At 48.7% G+C, this 22221-nt stretch overlaps 1 protein-coding gene and 2 long non-coding RNA genes across 7 annotated transcripts in view; 2 read left to right on the top strand and 1 right to left on the bottom strand.

Annotated features, from left to right (window-relative positions):
• The first annotated feature begins 3855 nt into the window (after nucleotides 1-3855).
• On the top strand, nucleotides 3856-6408 carry LOC140003645 (uncharacterized). Its single transcript, XR_011812632.1, has 2 exons — nucleotides 3856-5527; nucleotides 6250-6408. It is a non-coding gene; the product is annotated as an uncharacterized lncRNA (long non-coding RNA).
• LOC113845117 (uncharacterized) lies at nucleotides 6156-7434 on the bottom strand. The gene is made up of 2 exons (XR_003500398.3): nucleotides 7295-7434; nucleotides 6156-6388 (listed from the first exon to the last, which is right to left on the bottom strand). It is a non-coding gene; the product is annotated as an uncharacterized lncRNA (long non-coding RNA).
• The window catches only part of ADAMTS9 (ADAM metallopeptidase with thrombospondin type 1 motif 9), a 75892-nt gene continuing 60386 nt past the window's right edge, over nucleotides 6716-22221 (top strand). For 3 of the 5 annotated variants that reach the window (XR_003500396.3, XM_027468022.3, XM_027468024.3), the window contains exons 1-4: nucleotides 6717-7126; nucleotides 7249-7658; nucleotides 9019-9178; nucleotides 21210-21496. Coding sequence is in view for 4 of the 5 variants with exons in the window: in XM_027468022.3 (XP_027323823.3) it covers nucleotides 7033-7126; nucleotides 7249-7658; nucleotides 9019-9178; nucleotides 21210-21496 (951 nt within the window). In the remaining variant the exon portion in view is untranslated. Of the gene's footprint in view, nucleotides 7127-7248; nucleotides 7659-9018; nucleotides 9179-10484; nucleotides 10619-21209; nucleotides 21497-22221 lie in introns of those variants that run through there. The other 2 variants (XM_027468026.3, XM_027468028.3) reach the window with 2 other exon arrangements.

A 22221-nucleotide genomic window follows, 5' to 3' on the forward strand; every position in this document is an offset into this window, starting at 1 on the left:
GTTTAAAGGCCTGGGGAATTTGGGGACTGATCTATGTTTGTGTGTGCTTAAAGCTGACACAATTGGCACCTTATTCAGTTGGTTGAAAACAGATAAAATGCAGTCCCTTTTTCTGCAATGTATAATTCATCAGTGAAAGAAAATGTTGCAGGATACCATTTAGCATGAAAACTGCTCAACGTTAGTCTCCGTGAATCAGTCTGCTACCTATAAAGTTAAAGGCAGATATTCTTCAGGAGCGAAAAAAAAAAAAAAAAAAAAAAAGTCATATAAAGAAGAAATCCTCCTCTTGACTGGCTGCATTTAGAAGCAGCCTGCATTTTGGGTAATTAAAACTGACGATCCTGACAAACATTCGCCTCCAAAGAAGTACTCTATTGTAAATGTAAACTCTCGAGATCCTTCCAGGCATACCAGCACAACTGTCTCCTAAAAATTCTTCCCAAGCCATCTGGTGCCTTATCTTTGTAGCCAAGCCATACAGTAACTTTAAAAGAAGATTGTTTCTAGCAGGCTTTAGTCCCAGCACTACGGATTCTCTTGGAAGTGTCACAGCGAGCTCTGAAACTGTCAGCCAGGCAGCTTTGGCTGCGAGGATACTCCACTTCTCTCTATCGTGATGCAAGATGTCCAGCCGGGGTTCCCCAGGGAGTTCTCATTCTCCTGTGGTTTGCAAAGGGAGTGAAGGAGTTACAGGGAGAAGCAGGAGAGGCAGTGCACTTCCAAACAGGGATTTACACTCCATTAATTCGCTCTACGGCAGCCCAGGCTGAGTGGCACGACATGAATGTGGTTAGGAAGGCTGCAGCCAATTCACATCATTCGCATAGCTCTCCCCACACCTGCGAGGGGAACGTGGGGATTCCAGGTTCAGTCCTACACAGCCTTTGCCATCAGGAAAGGTATTTAGTGAGTGAGAAGGCAGGAAGGCATGGAGCAGAAATGGCTGGTGGAAACAGGAGAGGACAACTGTTTGAGCTTTGCAGATCAGCCAGAAATTGCTCTCCTTTGGTTGCGTCCCACAAATTCTGAGCCTGTTCCTTAACATCTCTTGAACCCCATCGTTTAAGAAACACTGAATTCCTACTGGGAAGCAGGAATTTTGTTACCCCAAGTAGAGGTTGACAGTAAAGTCAGGTAACAAAACCAAGGCTGTGGGCACCTGACAGCAGACATTTAACATGACCATTAACATTAATGCTTTTTAGCTATTGATGATCTTCTGGTGGTTGTATAACCAGGACACAGCTCCTACCACTATACAAATACGATGTCGCCAACGCTTCCCCCAGGGAGGTGTCTTTGCTTGTAGCTGGCTACCTTGTGACACCCTCAGGGAAAAAGAGCTTGGTATCTGTAAAGCTGTTTAGCTTTTTCCCTACTCTATTAGAGGTTCGTATCTTATTATCTCTGGAGACAATCTACTATGTAGGGAAAGAATGAAAACAACCCTCCTAAAATAGAGTTTTACAGTTTAACGATGCCTGCACTGAAATATTAAGCTGTGCTCTTACGTTCTGTGCAGGCTGGTGTGGGAGGGTAGAAATAATCACGGGGTCAGGGCTCCGTGTCCTGTGCCAGATCGACCATCTCAGGCTCCTCTTCATAAGGTGACGGTGATACCTTGCAGAGCTGTTGTGATAATTAGTTTATATGAATGTAAATACGTGGCTCAAAGGGCAAAACTTTTTGTACCTGCAGGACTTGCAATGTTCCCAGGTTGCCTTTTGGTGTGGGGTTACAGAACATCTGCTCTGCTTGGTCCTCCCAGCGTTACTGCTAATGTTTTGGCAAAGGCACCTGGAACTTAGCGCAGATGCACATGTCTGCAATATCAAAAGTCAAAAGGAGTGCACTCAGGTCCTGTTTGATTTATGGCGTGTCAAACGCAAAGGATAAACCACTGTAATGTTTCACTCGATGGCTTCATTTGCACAAAACCGGGCAGATGCAGTGCTAAGTGTTTCCCAGCTACTTTGGGACCTGCCCCAGATTGCTGCCTGCAGTAACGAGGGTAGGGGATGAGGGCTGTAAGTGCAAGTCAGCAGTGGGACCCAGGAGCTGGGCTGCTCTGGGCATGCGTGTCCCCCGCTGCAGATAAGAGGTGCAAGCACAGGGCGCAGCGTGCAAGCGGTCAGCAGCAGCACTGGGAGCCAGGGAGGGGCGAGCTGGAACCAGCAGTTTCAGTCAGAAAGCCTCAAGGGATCATGACGTCCATCCATGCTGATCTGAAACCAAAAATCCCACACATTTGCAGTGTCCGTGTGGGCTTTACTGTTCCTCCCGTGCAGTCCCTAGTTCCTAATGAGTTTTCAGGGTCAACGTTGTTCCAAATCAAAAACCGAGAGGCGTGCTTCCTCACAGAGCACTTTGTGACACTTGTTTTCTCTCCCTCCTTCACCTTCTGTTCTCAAGCCTTGGTTCCCAGCCCAGAGAAGGAGCAGGGACACAAGGACAGCTCTCCTTGTGTTCCCATTGCTCGCAGCTTTTCTCCCCCAGACACGCAGCGTGCTGGGTGGGAAGGCGCCAGACTTGCACCCGCTGACCCCAGCCCAGGCTGGAGGACATCTGGGTCTTATTTGCCTGTGTGATCTTGGATGAGTCTCCTCAACGTGCACATCGCGGTATTCAGGGCACCAGGATGGGACTGAGCTGAATTTGGAAATGCAGGTACCACCATCCAGCACTCTGAGGTCTGAGGAGCAAACCCCAAACCCACCAAATGGCTCAGACCTCAACGGCAGCAGCGTGCTGCACAGGGCATGGCTCAGGGTGAGAACACAGAGCCCAACAGAGAAACCAGGAGCTGAAGCAGCTACTGTAGGTGAATTACTCAGTATATTTAAATCCTTTTAATCAGGATAGAAAGAGTTGGCTTGGCACTGAAAATAAGTTTGAACATTAACTGTATGGTGAACCTGTAAGTCTCAGTCCCTCTAAATAAATGGGAAAATATTAAAACAAAACAAAAAGCATTGACATGTTTGCTGAAAATGTCCTTTAAAGAGAACCCTTTATGTGAGCAGAACATCTTCCAAATCTGTGAGAAAAGCAGCACAGAGCAGTATCTTTGCTGGCAGTGCAAGCAAGCGAGGCTGAGGTCCGGGCAGTGAGCAGCTGTTTGAAGGGAATGAAATCTTTCACTTTCTGACCATGCAGATTAGACACCAGGAGAAAATGTTTGCTCTCTTCAGTTATCTGCTGCCATTGAAGAGAAGCTATCAAAGAGAAACTGTCTGCCTCCCGGGATAATTGTTGGGCAAGCGAATGGATGCAGCAGATAAAGGAAGATGCTGCTTACCCGGAGAGGCAGAGCGGCAAAGAACAAAGATCAGTGTCTGGGAACTGTGCTCACCTACGAGGAAAAGGAAATGGTGAGGAGGGTGAAATGTAGCGCAAAGCCTGCAGGAGGTTTGGTCTCCTCCAGCATGTTCTTGCAGCAGCGTGTATCGCCTGAATTCTCCTACTGAAGTTTTGCTGTTGGGATCGAGTTCTCATTTTGTAGTTTATAGGAGAGGCGTTTGCAGCTCGACTTTTGCAGTATTTATGAAGGCAAAATTCTCAGTGTTTCAAGGGGATTTTTCCCCGAGTAGGTATGGGCTCTGAGGGGTTACTTTTTGACTGGCTGAGGACTTTGGAGCCTGCACAATTACCATACTGTAAGTATTAATAGATCCTTCCTAATAGGAAAGTTATTTAAGTTTGTAGCTTAGTTCCTCTAAACTCCACATCATCTATTTACTTACACTACAGCTTTCCTTCTACGCTTTCTAATCTCCAGCTGTAAAGATTCAGAACGCTGCACAACATACAACTTTTTTGCCTGTCAATGGAAACAACGCTGTATGTAGGCAATGCCGTGCTCCTGGGAGGACAGACCATTTAGTGCCATCACGAAGCCTGAATTTGGTCCCAGGGACACTTCAGTACACTCCCCAGCTCTGCCCCAGAAGTGAGACCTAATTGTGGTCACTCCATGGGGCAGCTCCCCACTTCTGAAGAAGGAAAGTTTCATTTCGATCCTGTTCTGGATTGCAGGTGTTAAGGTTTCAGGTCAGACAGAACCCTTGAGGATGCTTCTTCACACACCAGCCTGGCTCCATCCAGCTCGCCAGCACCAAACGGAGGCATCTGACCCCCGCAAGGCACAGGTACGTGCGGCCACACCACCCCATGCCAGCTCCTGAGCAGCTTGACGCCAACCCCAGAGCTAAATTTGCTGATTATCTGGTAGAAAACTGAGCAAGGAAGTAAAGCTTTGATAGATTTTTTGCACTAGCTCTTGCCAATGCCCAACCTGGTGCAAGGGGCAGGCTAGGCTGGGACCAGTGGGATGCGGGGTGCTTGTGAAATCCCTTACCCCGGGGGCACTCTGATAAAACAGCAGACCATTTCCCAACACTCTCCTGATGGGAGGGCGAGGAAGTGAGTTAGGACTGCATCCCTCACCCAGGACACCGCAGGATGAGCTCCACGTAATCCTCTTCCCCTCCCCTCTGACTCAGCTCCCGTGCTATGCTCGGCTTTTCACTCTTTCCTCAGGCAACTCCGCTGCTTGTCCTGCTCCTGCTGACTCCTTCGCTGACCGGCAGTAGCCTGGTGTTGCTCAATGCTCCCAGTACGTGTCTGTGCCCACCTGAGTGCAGGATATGGCCTCCCCTTGCCCGTCACAACCGGGGCCATCACCCATGCTCAATCACACCACATCCCTCCGCATGTGAAGCCTGCAAGTTTTGGGGCATGTGTAGAAATGGTGAGAAGGTGGTGGAACACCATCAGGGGTTCGGTCACACGTGGTGTGCTCCCAGCAGACCAGCACAACAGCTCAGGGAGCAGATACTGCAACGTGTTAAGTCATTTATTTGATGATGAGGCAGAGAAAGCCAAGAGGACTAGCCTAGAGGAAAGCCTCATTGCTATGTGGTGATGTTTCAAAATTCCCCTTTTTGTTCTTCCAGCAGCCCAAGAACCTCGTTGGCTTTTCAGATGTGATCAGAACCCTGCTCAGCATGGGAAGGGTGGGGATGCCACACTTTCATGGTGAGCCAGGAGAGGCCATGCTAGCCAGGGTTTGCACGGTAGCCCCAGCAGGCTTTGCAGATGGAAGCTGTTTTAGGATAATTTGGTGTCTTTCTATTCTGCAGATTTCTTAACGTGTGTGTGTGAGCAATTGGCTGCTGGGACAGGAAGATGTGACCGTGCAGGCCCTTTGCAGCACTGAAAGCAAACCTGGTGCAGGTTTGTTCACGAGCTGGTGAGTGTTGAAGATCCACCCATGCTTGGTTATCCTGAAGAGCTGCTCCTGGCTGCAGGTGACACCTACCAGGAGAGGCACTTCCCCATTCCTCCATACCCGTGGCAGACACCTCTGCTCCCTAGAGGCTGTGACCATCATGCAGCCACAGCTGTCCCCTCATCAATCCTAAAGGTGGATGCAGTGGGACCCAGCACCATCAGATCTGACCGCACACGAGGCAACTCATGTCTGGAAGCAGTCAGGCTCTGCTGAGCACCAGAAGGCACATGGGTCAGTTACCTTATAAGCAGCCTAGACTTAAATTAAACATGGTTTATAAGCAGAGGCATAACGGAGGCATATTGGGGGGTTATGTGCCATCATAGGGTGCCCTTGGGATGTGCTCATGCGGGTCTCCACCAATGTGGAGATCCTGTACTGTGCTCAGTTGTGGGGCTGCCGAGGAGCCCTCCTTGTCCAGCAGCTACAGACGATGGCTTTGTGGGTGATGATCTGCTTACATGGGCTTCTGCATTCATTGTATAAAAAAAATAATTTACCACTAATGTTTGGGATTTGTAGGGCTTCAGCAGTTGGTTTAGAAGAACCAGGAGGTGCTGTTTTGTCTAGAAGTGAATTCTGAACTTATTATCTGAAAGTAAATTCCCTTTCTGCAGGAAGTACTGGTGTTGCTGCTCTTTGTCCCAGAACTGAGTGAAGTAAAAAAAAAAAAAAAAAAAAAAAAAAAAAAAAAAAAACCTGACATTTTCTGTGGAAGAGCAAGTCAAGCTGTCAACCATCTCTTTTCTTTTGCCTTGCTATAGGCTTTAAGTTTCATAGCATCCTTCCCCATCAAGGGGAAAAAAAACTAAACAGGTTTGACAAAGGGCAGAAAACAATGTTGAGTGGCACTTAGCTCTAAAGGATGTCTTAATTTTTTATGGAAATTTTCCAAATTGTAAAACAAGACACCAACCGCCTCAGATAAGGAAATAATCTCTCTTTTCCCACAGGGTGCTGAAAACTGCCCAGCGTAAAAATAACCCTGCCCCAAGTTGCTTCAAGTGCTTCGTATCTGTGAAACGCAGGAGACACCGAATGCTATAAAAAGTGCCACACGTGGGCTTCTCCGTGTCTGCTTCTTCGAGCTGTCTTAAAAAAAGAAAGAAAAAGGCCAAGTTGGGTAAGAAAAGCCCTCTTAGCTCCCGGGGGGGGGGGGGGGCGATGAGGTTCTCCCTGCCCCCCGAGCCCCCCGCCCGCCCCGTCCAGGCTCGGAGCCGCGGTGAGGGCTTTTCTCGGCGAAACCCTGCGATTCCGGCGTTCCTCGGGAATGAAAGAAAGTGACATGTTGGAGAGGGGAAAAGAAGGGGGCGTGGGGGTGGGAGGAGGAAGGGCTGTCCAGGGCGGGCTCTTTTCTCCTTGCTTGATCTATGGAGCCCGCCCCCTTAAATTGGCTCCCGGGAGCGCCCCGTCCACCAGCCCGACGGGGGGAGAGGAGGAAAGGAAGGGAGGGAGGGAGGGAGAAGCAGCAGGCAGGCAGGCGGCCGGTTCCCCCGGCCCGGCCCGGCGGTCCCGGCCCCATGCGCGGCCCCAAAAGCCCCGCGCCCCGCCGGCCCGCCCGCCCCTAACGCCGCCCGGCTCCGGCAGCGCACCGGGGGGCGGCGGTGGGGGGGGGGCAAGAAAAAAAAAAAAAATAAAAAATAAACTAAGGGAGAGGAAAAAAAAAAAGAGGACGAGAAGAGCCCGACCGCCGCAGGGGGAAGGCTGCGCTCCTCTTGAGGACAGCGCTCAGCACCATGCATCTTGCGCCGCTGGCGCTGGCACTCAGCACGCTCTTCATCGACGGCTTGAGGACGGCAGCGAGGAGGCAGAAGCTGCACCCCAGGCAAGGTACGGGGCAGCGGGGATTTGGGGCTGGGAGGGCACGGGGTGGGATGCTGGGATGCTGGGCTGCCGGCCCCGGGGGCTGGGGGGCGAGGCGCTCAGGGGTCTGTGCCTCCGTTGCCTTGCAGCCAAGCTGCTGGAGAAGCTGAGCGAGTACGACATCGTGACCCCTACCCGCGTGGACGAGTTCGGCGAGCCCTTCCCCACCGATGTCCACTTCAGGAGGAGGCGGCGGAGCGCCGGCGCTGCCCCCGACGCCTGGACGGCGGCTGCTGCTTCCTCCTCCTCCTCCTCCTCATCCTCCTCTAAGGCTCACTACAGGCTCTCCGCCTTCGGGCAGCAGTTCCTCTTCAACCTGACGGCCAGCTCGGCCTTCATCGCCCCCCTCTTCACCGTCAGCCTCCTGGGCGAGCCCTCCGCCGAGCAGCGGCGCCTGTACGCCGAGGCGGCGGACACCGACGTGAAGCACTGCTTCTACCGGGGGCACGTCAACTCCCGGCCCCGCCACACCGCCGTCATCAGCCTCTGCTCCGGGATGGTAAGAGAAGCCCCTGCACGGCCCCGCCGCGGCGGAAGCGAGGAGGAGGAGGAGGAGGAGCAGGGGGAGGGAGGGTGGTTTAGGAAAGGCTGGGGCCGGCCCCTTGCCCCCGCCCCCGGCTGGGGCTGCGGGATGGGGGCGGCTCGCTCGCCCCGCGCTGGGGTTTCGCCCGGTCCCGTTTTTTTTTTTTTGTAGCCCGTCGGGGTCAGGGGATGGGGTGAGGACGGCCAGCTCCGCGGGTTTTGGGGCAAAAGTGCCCCCCAGCGGCACCCCGCGAGGGAGGGAGGTGATGGTCGGGTGTAGGGAGAGCGGGGAGGGCACCGTCCTGCTGCACGGGGTGCTGCTGGGGTCTGGGAAGGGGTGGCTGGGGGAGCCGGTAGTGCTGACCCCAAAGCCTTCCTGCAGCTCGGGACAAGGGCATGACCCGAGGAGAGAGGAACACAGGCTTCCTTGCAGCCTGTCCTGGTGCCCTTCTGCACCTGGGGATGTTGGCAGAAGGATGGGCAGAAGCTCCCCAGCAGAGCTGCTCCCTGACCCCTCCAGCATCCTTGCACCCCAGGGTACCAGTGATGCACAGGAAGGGATGTGCTTGTCCCAGGTGCCCCTCTGGGAGGTCCCTGCTGGCCCCTGCCTGGACTAGGGGTTATTCAGGGTGCACGAGCCCACAGAGCCCTTCACCCCTAGGATCCATCCTGATGCAGCAGTGCTGCCCCACGGGGCAGGTTGGGGGCTGAGCCAAGCTAGCACACGTGTGTGGCTGGGCAGGCCTTCCTCCCAGCAGCACATCCCTGCTGCCAGCCCTGCTTCCCAGCCTAGGATGGCTTTTTGTCCTGGCTGTACTTTTCTTTTTCTTTACCTTTTTTTTTTTTTTTTTTTTTTAAACCCACCAAATCGCATTCGTACTTAGGTGCAACTAGGAGCATTGGTGTCTTTTCATAAGCAAGGGGCTACACTGGCTGGATACCTCCCTTGGATCCTCATGGGTGAATTGAAAGCCTGTTTCAGGGAGAGCTGCTTTATGAAAATCAGCACAATGTGGTGGGGCTGTGCTGACGTGCCCTGCAGCACCGTGTCCCCTTGGGCAGGAGTGGCATGGTCACTGGCATGCGATCTGGCAGGCATCCCTCTGCCACGCTCCCTCCTACAAATTAGTAGCTTGCTTTCCATAAGTTTCATCGGGACAGCTGCAGGAAGCAGTGCAGCCTGGTGGGGGTGTGATCCATGTGGTGGGAGCTAGAGCTCCAGCCGTGTCTTCATGGGATTGCTGCAGACCCTCCTTTCATGCTTGCTTTGGGTAGTCCTGCTCTGGGGCTCATCACTGCCCAAAGCTGACTGCCTGCCCTTCTCCGGTCCCTCTCAGCTAGGCACGTTCAAGTCTGATGATGGGGACTATTTTGTCGAGCCGCTGCTATCGCTTGAACAGGAATATGAGGAAGAGCACAAAAAACCACACCTAGTCTACCGACAGCGAACGCCTCCAACCAACTCTTCAAGGGACAGGCAGACCTGTGATACTCCAGGTACTCGTTTTGTTTCTGCTCTTAATGACTTGGCCCTTGTAAAAGGGAGCTAATTTGCAGTAAAAAGTCGCCAGGTTGATGTAGGGCAGAAAGGATGTGAAGTCGAGGATCCTTTTAGAAGTGGTACGGTGTGTGTTAGGAAGAGGCTCGCAGTGGTACTGCTGTCCTGGAGAGACGTGATGCGCCTGTGCTTTCTAGTAATCAGTTACAAGGAAGTTGTGGTCAGGAAAAATGTTATGGTTTCCATTTCATCCCTCCTGGCAGGAGATCATCTGGGCTGTCTCACTATAAATATCCCATGAGCCTTTAAACTTGCTTTCTGTCCCCACCTCCACGTAATTCCTAACCATCCTAATCTGATTTGCTCTCTGTCTGAAATTCTGTTTCTGTCCTTTTAATGACATCCTTCTGTCTTGGTCTCGCTGTGCCCCTGGTCCTCCCTCCCCAGATCTTAGCACAAGCTGCAACGTCTTGTTTCTTTCTAGTGGAAATGAGAAGGTACTGACACCAACCCTGGCAGTTCTGCCCTTATTAATCACTTTTCCATGGTTCACTTTCAAAGGCTCTTTTTCTCCTTATGGCCCTTCCTCCACCAGCACCGTCTCCTGACCTCTTCGCTCCCTCTTTCTAGTCTTTGCACATATGAAAGAGCACAAGCCTTTTCATCTCCCCTTCACGTGCCTTGGTGAGCAATAGCCTTGCTCCTACTGTCCCTATTATCTGCAGTGGCCTCCCGCTGCTCCCTGCCTCGTTGACTTCCTGATTTTCACAACTAATCCTCTCCTTTGGCAGCAAATACCCAAGTTCCCTCTGAAGAAGCTTGCTCCTTTGGTCTCCTGTTTCACTTGCTGTTTCTCCTTCTTCCTTTGGCCTGAAGCTAGATCCACAGGAGCTTTAGAGCCTAAACAGAGTAGACCTTGACTGCCTTCCCTTGCGTGGGCTGAGAGCTGCCCACGTGCTGCAGAGCAGGTGGAGCTGCTTGGGGAGTAAGAGTACCACCGGAGGAGAAGTGTGGTGCCAAACCTGGCCTGCATTTAGCACGTGTGACTCATTTGGCACCCGTGACTGTGGATCGTGGCCATGCTGTTGAGCTGTCGGTGGTTCAGCTAAGTCAGAAGCTCTGGTGCTTTGTGACAGTGTAGAGCTGATGCACTAGGAACGTGCTTCTTCTCCTAGAAGACGTGTGGATATGCGTCCACATACAAACGTGTGTGCTGGGGGACCATGGTGCCTCTCACAAGGCTGTTTTTGTCTGTTCTTCCAAGGGTTGCTGCTGGACTATGCCATTCTGGTTTCTCTCTTCCAGCTGTTTCTGCTCCCTTCTTTGAGATCAGATGCAGGAGACTCAGAACAGTTGGAAAGAAACCCGGAATCTGGCACAATTCATCAGTAGCCCTTGGAGGAATGGAGCAGCAGATCACAGGACTCATTGAACCAAAGGTAGCTGGGAGGGCTCTGACAATCGTTTGCGGACTTGACTCTGTGTAGTCCATTGTATTTCACCCCATTTGTCTTGTAGCTTCCATTTTTCTTCTGGATCATGATTCATGATGATAATATTCAGTAAATGGTATAACATACATGTACCCATGTTCCTCTCTTTTCCAGCAAACTTTGCCTCTTGCTTGTCTTTGTTTTCTTTATCTGTTTTCAGCTCTGTCCTGTAGTGGAAGGAGGAGGTCTTGCCTCTCAAATGCAGGAGTAGGTTCCAGGTGGCCATGATCACCTTGCTTTCTCTCCATCTGTTCCTCCCCTTGTACTGTTGTCTCTGTTCCTGAAAGGGAATGCTGCTTTGGTTATATGTGTGTGGTGGACAAGTCTTGGTCACTTCATTTAAGGAGCAAGTGTAGAGTAGACAGAGGCTGGTAGAGAGAAGGTATCTCGTGTGCCTTGGGAGCAGGGGGGGAAACACAAGCTCTAGCAGTTCTCTAGCACTTTCTGATGGGATGTGTCTGTCACTTCTAGCAGAGAAGAAAGGTTTTGTGAGAGTTTGGTATCGCTGTAGGGCATTGTGTGAACCCAGCCTTTTGTCAGAGCAACGTGTGAAAAGGTGCGTTTGCATTGCAGGCTTTTCCTGGCAGAGATCTTAATTTGCTCAAAGAGGAAATTCACGCGAGGGAAGTCTTAAGTACCCACCCTGCAGTGAGCAAGGGAGAGCGCCTTGCCAGGCAGCGGTGCTATTAAGAATTGCCTTCTGATAGTGTTCTTCCTGGAAATGATTAATAAGCGGCATACTGTGTGCCCTTGCCGTGATGATGTAATTATAGACTTCTGGTGGAATTCAGAAAAAGTGTCCCTTGTGAGCTGACTGATAGAGTAAAAGCTTTCATTTCCAGCAGCCTCCCTTGCATTGCTTTTAGTTTTCAGCATCGTCAGGTCAACATGGAGAAACAGGTGCTTGCTTTTTGTTAACTTTTGATTAGCAGTTTCTGGTAATTATTTAGGTACCCTATACACGAGACTCTGCAGATGTTTTGGAAAAAAATATATCTTTCTCCTCTGGATGCTGATGGATCTCAAATGCAAGCTGTGCTCTGCATATAAACTTGTGTAGCACACCACTGGGGTCTCCTGGCAGTGCACTTCAGCCGTCTGGTGTATAGTTCAACAGCTGCAATAAAAACTTTTGTCAAAAGTTTTCCTTGGGGCAACGGGTAATGTAGTTTCAGGCATAGGAAATGGTGCAATTTCTCCTCCTTCCCTACTTTTAGTTACTACCGTGAATCAATTTGTCATCTGGCCGAGGATCTGGCGGAATAATTAGCTGTGTTTTACTGAATAGCCCTGACGGGATGAAGACTTGGCCAGGCAGCCTGCGTGATGTCACTAGGTGCAGCGCCGCTACCACCCATTGCTTCACGATAGCAAGCTCTTCCGATCCACATTATTAATATCTGCTCTTTTGAGGTGGAGGAGGAAGAGAAAAGATATTCAGCTCCTAAAAAAGAAAGCGGAGGAAGTTGCTCATTGCGTAGCTGGAGAGCAGGGCTTTCCTGAGCCCTGCAGAGGAACCATCTGACTGGGATGATAAAAGGCACGGAGCTGCATCCTGGGGTGATGTGGATGCTGTCGGGAGGCTGGCCTGACCTCCTGCCAGGAGCAGCCTGATGAGACCTTCCCATTGGATTCCACGTGAAACCCCCCAAGGTTTGGTCTTGCAGAGGGTTGCCCAGCTCCCGGCCTTCCTCGCTCTTGCAATGTTTTATTTGCATGAGTGCAGAAGGGGCTCAGATTTGCATCTGGGCATTTAGCTGCAAGGTGTTATAGCTCAGGAGGCAGCACCTTGCTCTCTGGCTCTTGCAGCAGGCATGACAGCTCCCAAAAGTCACGGCCCATGTACTTGTTTGAGCAAGGAGGTGGAAAAGAAGCTCAGTGTGTGTGAGTAGTGTTGGGAAAGTGGCTGTAATAGGCACAAGACAAATTGGCAGTGGGAACCAGGTCCTGTGGCTGAGCTAGCGTGACACAGGCATAATCAGTAATATGTCACTAATTTCCTAGTTGCATTAATGAGTAATTCGTAATAGATTACCCTTTCGTAGTAACTTTAACAACTTTTACCACTGAGCACGGTGCTGGGAAGTCACCAGAGCAGAGGGGTGCCGCCCTGTGTCTTGAGCAATCCGGTGCCTGGTGCTGCCAGCTCCATGATTGCAATCCTGTTCCCATGTGCTAATTAGCACCTGCCCGCTCAGCCCTGGAGGTGGTTGTTGTCTCTCTCCTGTGCCACCCAGCTGTGTGGGAAGGCAGTGGTGGATCTGTGCTGCAAGCGGGAGGTGGTCCTGCCACCGCGTCCCCATGTGATGGGAAGGGGTGGCCTGGTGGAGGGTGCAAGGGTGTGGGTTTGTAACTGTGCCGGTGGTGCTGTGACCGGAGGGACCCAAGAGGGATGTGGTGGGAGTTGGATGCTGTGGCTAACGCCTGGCTTTGTCCCTTTCCATATAACACCATCTCTTGCTGTGAGCTTTTGGTCCTGTCCATGCTCGGCTCTGAGGTGCGCACCCACAGTTCGAAACAGCACCACTGGAAAACAGTGGTAGAAAATCTCATACCCGTTCTACAGACCACTTATTTGCATTATATAATGATTTTTCAGAAGTTTTGAGGCACAAACTTTGAATGCCTTTGCCACGGGACTCAGTGTTGACACTCCTCTGAGTCATGAAGCCCTGGATGCTTTGCATCACACTGTTGGGTAAAGCTGCTTCACATTTTTTGTTATTTCTTTTGGACTGTTTGTCTTGCCTCCAACCATGTTCTTGTTTTGGTTTTCAAGTCTTTAATCCGGTGGTATTTCGTGTTGTAGGTGTCTGGTTTCCAGGCAGGTCTTCAGGCAATTTCTGTACTGCTGGGTCTCACGTAACTGTGGGGCTGCAGAAGAGCTGCGGGGAGGTTTTCCTAAGCCTTTGCTTCCAGGTTGAGTGATCCTTGAGCTCTTTCAGAAGTCTGTTTAAGCTGTCAGCTTTGCTTTTGGCTTCAGGGTAATGCATTGACTTCGTTCTTTGCCTCAGAAAAGTTTTTCATTGTAAGGAAGCGGATTGTAATTTATAGCCAGCGAGTAATTATTTCAGGTTTCCTTCCCTCCCGAAAACAGCAAATGAGAGAGTTACGTCACGGATCCTGTATGCTAATGTAATTAATTCTATTTCTGGCCTCCCATTGAGGTAATAGTGCAGCAACAGCCAACTAGTACTGGTCAGATGGGCCTGGGATGTCCGACACGAGCTTTTCCCATACTGACTTGGGAAAGGGATCGGGCTGCAATCTTTGTGTTATCTCGCTGTGGTGTTGGCAAGTGAAGTAAGTTTTTAGGCAGACTTTGGTTTAAATTGGATTACCTACACTGATGCAGATCCCATAATTGCGGTTTTGTGTGAAAATTTCTGAGTGTTGGAAGCAAGGTGCATGCGTGTTGTTGTGACTCTCAGCACTGAAAATATGTCAAAGATCCACCGGGCAAGAAAGGTTAATTCTGTAATGGTTAAAGACCAACACTGGGACTAAACAAATTATTATTGAGTGAGTTTTGTTTTTAGACGTGGTAAATGAATGGAGTTATATTTAGAGAAAGAGTTTCTCTCTTTCTGGTGAGATATTGCCTTTCATCTTTTACTTAGCGCCAGCACAAAGATGCATGGTGGTTTCGGTGTTGTTTCCAGTTGGTGTGGGAATACTTCAGTCTGGGGTATTGCTGGACATGTGTGAATAACATGCTGGCATCCTAATGATCCTATCGTCTCCAGGGCAAGCATACAATACTAGGTTGCTCCTCTCCTGATGCAAAATTAGGGGCAGGTCATAAAGCTAGCAATAGTTTTCTCAGTGGTGGAGTGTTTGTGACCACAGGAACATGGTCTGCCTTGGGTGTCAGTCCGCTGGAGAAGCCATGTCCTTAGTGAATGACTGATCTGGCTGTCTGAAGTGACGTTTGGTCCCGCTGTGTTGATGTGCTGTAGGCTTTCCACGTGTTTGTCACCTTCCCAGATACAGTAGCATCATTCAGGCAGGTTTTGGAGGATGCTGGAGACGGAAAACACTGTGTATTGTGCGTGTTCAAAGTGGCAACATCCACGTTGTGTAATTAATTACTGCTGTGGGGTCTCTGCTGCCTGCATGAATCACAGAGCTGTACTGACTTGGTAAATCAAAGCAAGAAAACATCTTTGCACCAAGTCGTTTTTGCAACAACCATTGTAATGGGTGTAAATGAGTTGTTGTCAGTCACCATGGCTTTGTTTCAACCTCTTAAGCCTGGCAAAGGCAGCTTTGAAATCTTTGTTTTGCTGCTGCAGCCACCAAACAGGAAATGTGTTTATTCAGAGTGATGCAGGAGAGTCTCTTCTCTAATGGTCTGCTTGTGGTCTCATTCACTCAGCTCTTCTGGTGTGGCATCACTGGCCATGACTGGTCTCCTGGCAGGCTGAAATGCCACTGGTTGTGTTTCCGTGGCTGTGGTACATACTGGTCTGACCCACAGCCTGGCTAAGTGTCTTCTCACTGATAAAACACTGGGCTTAGTGTCAGGGTGATTTCTAAGAGTATTTTTCAATGTTTTTTTTTTTTTTTCTAGTCATTCTGCAGGGTCTGTTTATTTTTCCTTCCGAACCTGTGGGTTATGGAACTGGTACAGGTGATTTTCAGCACTGTAACTTTGTCAGCCATCCTGTAAACCAATTCTCTATCAGTTCAATAATGCTTTTGTGCCTTGCAGTTGTGAGATGCAGTTATTTAATTATTTTGTCTGTAAGACGATCTTGAACCATTTTCCCCCACATTCTTAACTCGCATGTGCCTTAAAAAGGCAATTTATTGTTTTGTTCATTAATCTAGTTTCTGTCTGCTGTGCAAAATTGATTGCTTTCACATACAAGTTTTTACCTTAGGCAGAGAAAAGTTCTTTAAAGCTGGAATGCATCCTCTCATGCATCATTGGGAAAGGAAATGTCTAGAGTACGTGTGGTCTTTGGTGCTCAGATGGTGTAAAAACAGCGAATATTTTTCTTTCAACGGGAAGTTGATTGGTGCTAACTGCGAGCCCGTGGTTCTCAAGCTGTCTGGTTCAAGCAGCAGGACAAAAGGCAGGATCCAGCTGAGAGGTGGAGGTGGGTTCAGCATCTCTGCTGAAGTCTCCTGGCCTCCTCTGCAGCGTGTGGTCCCTTAGCAGGGCTGGGGGTGGGCTGGGGGAGCTGCTCTGTCACATGGTGAGGAGCTAGGAAAAGGTTTCACGTGCTGGGCAGTTGAAGTTGAGGGTTTTGTAGAAAAGGCATGAATTTTTGTGGGGAGAGGAGCATAACTGGTGCGTCTTTGGAGTTAAGAGCCATAGCAATGGAGAACTTCAGGATGGCTGTGAGCTCAAGGGGACACTGAGAGGAGAGAAGACAGAGGGCATCTGGGAGATGAGTAGGATCCCAGACTTGCAGAAATGCCCTTTGGAGGAGGCCTGGACTTCACCTCAGTCAGCATCCTGCTTGGTTTGAGCAGGACTTGGCAGTGCTGCACAGCCAGCCTTAGCTCAGCTCTGCCTCATTGAGCCCTGACACCTCCAAGGACGGAGATGCGGAGGGTGAAGGGAGATGGGGCTGCTCCTTCTGCCATCACCGGTGCTTCATCGAAACAGCTTATGGGACTGCTCCATGGTCTTTCAAATTGTGTGCTGTGGGCTGGAAGCGGGCACTGACTGCAGCCCCAGGTGCTCCTGGGCACGGACCCTTCTAAGGAGCTTGGCTTGGCTCCAGTCGGGCACCTAGGAAGCCACTTAGTCATGTAAGTGTGAAATTCAAAGGGAAGGAGGGGAAGGAAATTAGCAAGCAGGTATGCTTGGGTAGCAAGCAAACGTTTCTCTTAGCAGCAAAGAAAAAATTTAGTTTTGAAGGTCAATATTTTGATTCTTCTGGAAGAGGCTCAGAGGGAGCTCTTCTGTTCCAAGGTTATTTCCTAATTGAAGGGAAGTATGAATGTGGAAAATTAAAGCTTCCCTCCTTCATTGCTCTAATAATGGCACCTATGAAAGGTCTGATATTTTACTGCATTTTCATTAGTTCCAGCCATAAAAGTTTGATTCATGTGGTTTTGTCCAGCTCTCGCTCATAAAGTTTGAAACTCCAGTTGATTTCTGGCAGTTATGTGGTTCAGATTAATTTGCATTTGAGCACTTTCTGGTTTGGGGATTAGAAAAGTCAAGGAAATTTTCATTTTCACCCTTAGTGCAGAGTACCCTTCTCTGTGGATCCTGGCTGACCTGGACCCTTCATTTCTCTCCTGGTGCAGGTCATTAATCTCACCTCTACCAGTAAAAACTATTTTCCTTTTCTGCTGGTGACAGCAGCTCTGGATGCAAAGCCAAGGGGCAATCCAGAGCAACAAGCTGCCAGCAGCAAAGGGTGTTCTGCTCTGGGTTGTACTGGTGTAAGTGTGGGGTTTCTGCCACCAGCAACATGCCCATGGTAACAGAAATGAGCGTTTGTCCACCTATACATTCATCTGAGATGTATTTGTAGATAAATCTATAGATAGAGGTATATAATGTGTTGATATAGAATGAAAATGGAGCTCCTGCTTATATTGCAGACCCAGGGCTAGAGAAGTCCCTTGGTCCAGTTCAGGACCTGTGGGGGACCTCACGAGGAGGCAGTTTCCATCCCATTTCTTGGCAAGAAGAGCATGGTTGGATGTCATCCGTTCTTGACCTCTGCATGCAGAAAATCAGTTTCGCCTCTTGCTGCTCCTTTCCAGGGGTGGCAGCTGCTTCAGCAGCTGTAAATGCTACAGGCAGCAAATTTGGGCAAGCTGACTGTAGCCAGAGCTTGTACCAAGGTATCAGGGCAGGGTTTGCTGCTGTGGTTGTGCTGGAGCCAAGGGAGACAGGGCACATGCTGCCCTCAGGGAGCTCCGTTGAATTTTGATCTGCTTTATGAAGGTGTGCAATAAATAATTAACTCCCAAACTAGGGTGTTATCATCTGCAGGGCTGGATCAGAGCAGTTCTAGGAGTGTTCTGGGCCAGTCACAGGGTAGCAAACTTCGTGTTAAAAATTCTAGGTCACAGGCTCAGAAAACTCACAAGAGTAAGCTGATTTGAAAGGACCATGCTCCTTTTCTAGCAGGGAGAGGTCATTAATGTTATTAGCTCTAGAAATAGACATTTTTTTCCCTCTCCTGCTTTTTCTCCTTTTATTTTTCCCCTGCTATGTACAGCTCTCATGAACTTGGAGCTGAACTGGAATTGCTTTCATTGTCACATGTCTTATTTAATTGTGCAAATTGCTTTCTATTCCAAGGACAAGTTAATGCAGAAATGGAAAGGATTAGAACTGTTGGGATAAGCGATCGCCCTTTCTTTTAATTTTTGGTTTTAGCATAACAATAGCTACTATTTCAAAAGCAGTCCCTGGCTCTGCCCTGTCACCCTTTCATGCAGGCAAAGTGCTCGTGGAGGGCCTGATTCTCCCTTGGGATAGTCCATTAATCACCAGGATTCGTCCGTAAATCAGCTCAATGGGCTCAGGGCTGAGGCATCTTAAGCAAGCACAAGCAGCATGTGTTGGAAGATGCCATCAGGGAGAAGGAATATCCCTGTCACAGTGAATATCACAGGATCAGACCTCTTTTTTAAGTTTCACGTAGCAAAAAATAAACCAAAAAATAAAAAATAAACCAAATAAACAAAAAAAAGAGAGATCATGCACCCGTCTAGAGATGGTATGACTACCATGTATTGTCTTAGTAAAGCAAGCAATAAAATGGGCATTACTCCAGCAGCCTTTTAGCCATCTCATAAATGAATATTAACTGTTGAATCAGTGCATAGATTAGCCTAGTACTTGAATTATTGATCTGCAGCTTGCGTGGTTTTGAAGTGTTTGTCTACTCATTGGGGTTTTGTTTTTTCTGCAAATTAAGGAAAATGTTTTGGTACTTAAACCCATCCAATTACTGCCATGTGTAGGTAGATGTTTTTCAGGTCATTTGCAGAGATTGAGAGCTTGCCAAGCAGACCATTTTGCTTCCTGATTTCTGTTAATATATTAACATGATAGGGGGGGAAAAAAAAGCAAAAGCATGTGGAAAAATATCACACCCTTTTTTGGTGTTCGGAGTTGCAATGGAAGCTGGTGGTATAAGACTGCAGTTTTCTTGTATGATGTGAGTTTTTCACTTGTGTTTAATTAAACTGCAGTAGGAGTAGGACACACCATTGAGTAAAAGTGTTCCTGTTGTGTTGTGGCCATCGTAACACAGCGTGAGAGAGAGCAACAGCAGAGTGCTGGCAGTCCCTGGGTGCGACTCCCAGTAAGGCTGGTGGGAGTTTTCATGCTTGGGTTGAGAGCAGTACACTGCCATTAGTGTTTAATCTTTTACAGGTGAATGTGCACCACCTCTGAGTGTAGTTACACGCAAGATGGGTGAAGATAACAGCTCACTACTATCAAAGTCCAGGAGGGGCTTGACATGAAATGTATCCCCACTCGCTTGAGCTTGGTTTTACAGTAACTAGGTTGGCAAACATACTGTGCGTGACCGGTGTCCAGATATCATGCTGTAAGTGTTGGAGTGACTTCATACGTGGGAAAAAATATGTTGGGCTTTGAAGGGATGAGCTGTGTGTTGGAGAGAGGAAGCACTGTGAGACCTGTGTAACAGGGAAAGAAAAGGTGTTTTTTCCTGTTTTTCCTGAGCAACATAAGCCTGGTAAATAAAAATTAATTTAAGTACCTCCAACATAATGGGTGTCACTTCAAAGAATCCTTTACACTTCCCTCTTTCACAATCCTTCACGTGGCAGCCCTATGTCCAGCCTCGCTGCAGCCCCCTCGTTGAGCATCTCTCAATCCTTAATGTGTTTTTCCTCGAGTGGCCGATCCCTCTGGAAGTCAGTAATTTAATACGGAAATTTAAGTGACCAGCCAAGGGTGCAGAGAGGAGCCCCATAGCATGCGGGGGACTGGGTGGAGGGCTGAGGTTAGCACTTTCTCCACCGTCTGGTCGTCTTCTCACCTTTAAGCTATTTGTATGCACGGTTGGCTCCCTGCGCTGGCACTGCACAAGTCGGGATAATGTCACGGTTGCCCACGAAGCCGTGCCAGCATGAGAGCACAACCTTGCCAGCACAACGGCATTGATTAGTGCAGAGGAACTAGGGCAATCCAATTATAACCACAAATGCCATTGGCTTTCTCGAATTCTTACTCAAATAACTGTGGACTCTCCGCTGTATTAAGGTGGTCTGGACTGTATCAAGAAAGGGGAATTCACAGGGCTTAGGTAGTGCAGAGTAAACGGAATTTAATTCTTAAATAATCCATTGCCTATGTACATGTGGGGGAAAAACAGTATTTTTCAGATGGCTAGATGCTGGCCAACCCCCTTTGCCTGCCTTGATGTTAGAGAATATATTTCATATTTCTTTTTTTGGAAATTATTACCAAATATCCTTGGAGGAAACCACACATGAGAAATAGCTAAGAAGTTCTTATCGTTTAAATCTTGTTTGAGCATTGAATATTCCTTTGTTCCCTAATATTATGCTTCCTCTAACCTACTCACTGGGTCAGATAAGGAAATGTGATATTTTTCACCAGCATGACTAAATTAAACTAAAGCTACAAAGACCGTGAGGGTTGTAGCCTGGAGTCTTAGATGAGTAGTTCAGATCTGGCTTTATATTAAATGCAGAAGCGAACAGACTCTCGTGGATGAATCACATTCAATTAGCAACTTCCTATGATGAAATGATTAAAAATTAAGTGGCATCAAATAAGACTGATTTTGCTCTTATATTTAAATAATGCTATAATTACATACTAATCAGATGGTAAATCTTAATTGTACACGTTCCATATGTTTTATTTGCCTGTTCTCCCTCTTCGCTTTGCCGTCTTTGTGTCAGCATGGAGTATATTTTCAGGCTGCTTTTATGTTTGGCCTAATTGAATATCAAAAGCAGTATATGTGAAACTTCCTGAATTCTATTCTTTAGCCAGTGGCAGCTGGCTATTAGATGACCTTTACCATTCCTGTAGCACAGAATAATAAAGGGAGGGGGGGAATTGAAGCCCAGCCATGTTATTGTTAGAGACAGAAATAAATCATATATAATTGCTTCACTATGAAGGCCAAATCCTGCTGTCCTTCATGCCTGAGTTAGAAATACAGGATTTGGACCTTTGTTTCCTGCTGTTTCCTGGCCACCTTGGACGTGCCCAGAATCCTCACGCTGCCACCGCCTTGGCTAATTACCCTCACCGGGCTTGGGGTGAGTGGAGCTGCTGCAGCCCGGGCTCGGGGCCTCCTGCATGGCCACAGGATGTTCCTACAGCTGGAGAGCCCTTACCCGAAGTGTCGTTGGCTTCAGTCTTTAAGAATTAAAGACATTGGATTATGTGGTAGGCTTCCACACAAGGCTTCTCTTTTGGTTATCTGTTTAGAGCAAGCCTACTACATCTTGGTTGAAGTCAATAGGTATTTTGACAGAATGCTTGGAATATTAACTCTACTCACTCCAGAATGTACTTTATGTGTCTGCTTTTTAATTGTAGATCATGAACATAGTCACAAAAAGAACAAGCGGAAACACTGGAGAAAGCAGTGGGTAGACAGCAGCATATTATCCGACGTGGAGATGTTAAAGCACAGCCTGGAAGTGAACTCATTTTCTGCGGGTAGCAACAAGACCGGGACTATCAGTGAAAAGAAGAGCCACAGAAGAACAAAGCGGTTTCTCTCCTACCCTCGGTTTGTGGAAGTGATGGTGGTGGCTGACAGCAGGATGGTCGCCTACCATGGAGCCAATCTACAGCACTATGTCTTAACGTTGATGTCAATAGTGAGTATGCAGCTGCGGGGAGTGGGTTCACCCCTGGTGGCCAAAGAACTTCTTTCCTGCCATGTGAATACCATCAGTTTGCCTCAGCTGGGTGTAATGTAAAGCTTGGTAGAGCTTGGCTGGAAGACTCCAAGTGATGCTTTCCTTCCCAGACCATTCACATTTCCTAACCCTTTCCACACCTCTCCCTTTATCCTACAGATTGTTCTCCTTTTTTAGGCTCACATCAAATAGCAGCTAAATTAAAAATGTGCTTTGTGGACTGAGCCTTCCTAGGGATGGATGCTAGTAGGTTATGCGCTTGCTTGGCTTCCCTTGCTGTTAAAGGAGAAAGAGATGGCGATCACTTTGGTCCTCAGCACAGTGCTAGGGTTGGCTTTCCAGGCTGAGGACAAGCATTTTAGTAGCTGCTGGTAGTAGGATGCAGTTGTGCAGTCCCTGGACAGGCAGCTTTATGGATATGTGGTGACTGGAAGGGAGCATCCAACCTGGTCGTGTCATTGCAGGGATTCTCATCCTGTTTGAGTGCGGAAGCACCATGGATATTGTGGTCTAAAACTGTCCATGTCAAAATGTGGCACTTGAGAGAATAAGCTGCTCTTGACAGTCATGGTCAGCGGTCATTGGGTGTTGGAGCAGAATGATGCTGTCATTTGGTGATGTGGTAAAGCAAAGGGAAGCGTTGGGTATCTGCAATATCAGTGGCTTGTTCCATATAATGTCGT

Source organism: Anas platyrhynchos, chromosome 13 (assembly GCF_047663525.1).
Source record: "Anas platyrhynchos isolate ZD024472 breed Pekin duck chromosome 13, IASCAAS_PekinDuck_T2T, whole genome shotgun sequence".
Lineage (NCBI taxonomy): Eukaryota > Metazoa > Chordata > Aves > Anseriformes > Anatidae > Anas > Anas platyrhynchos.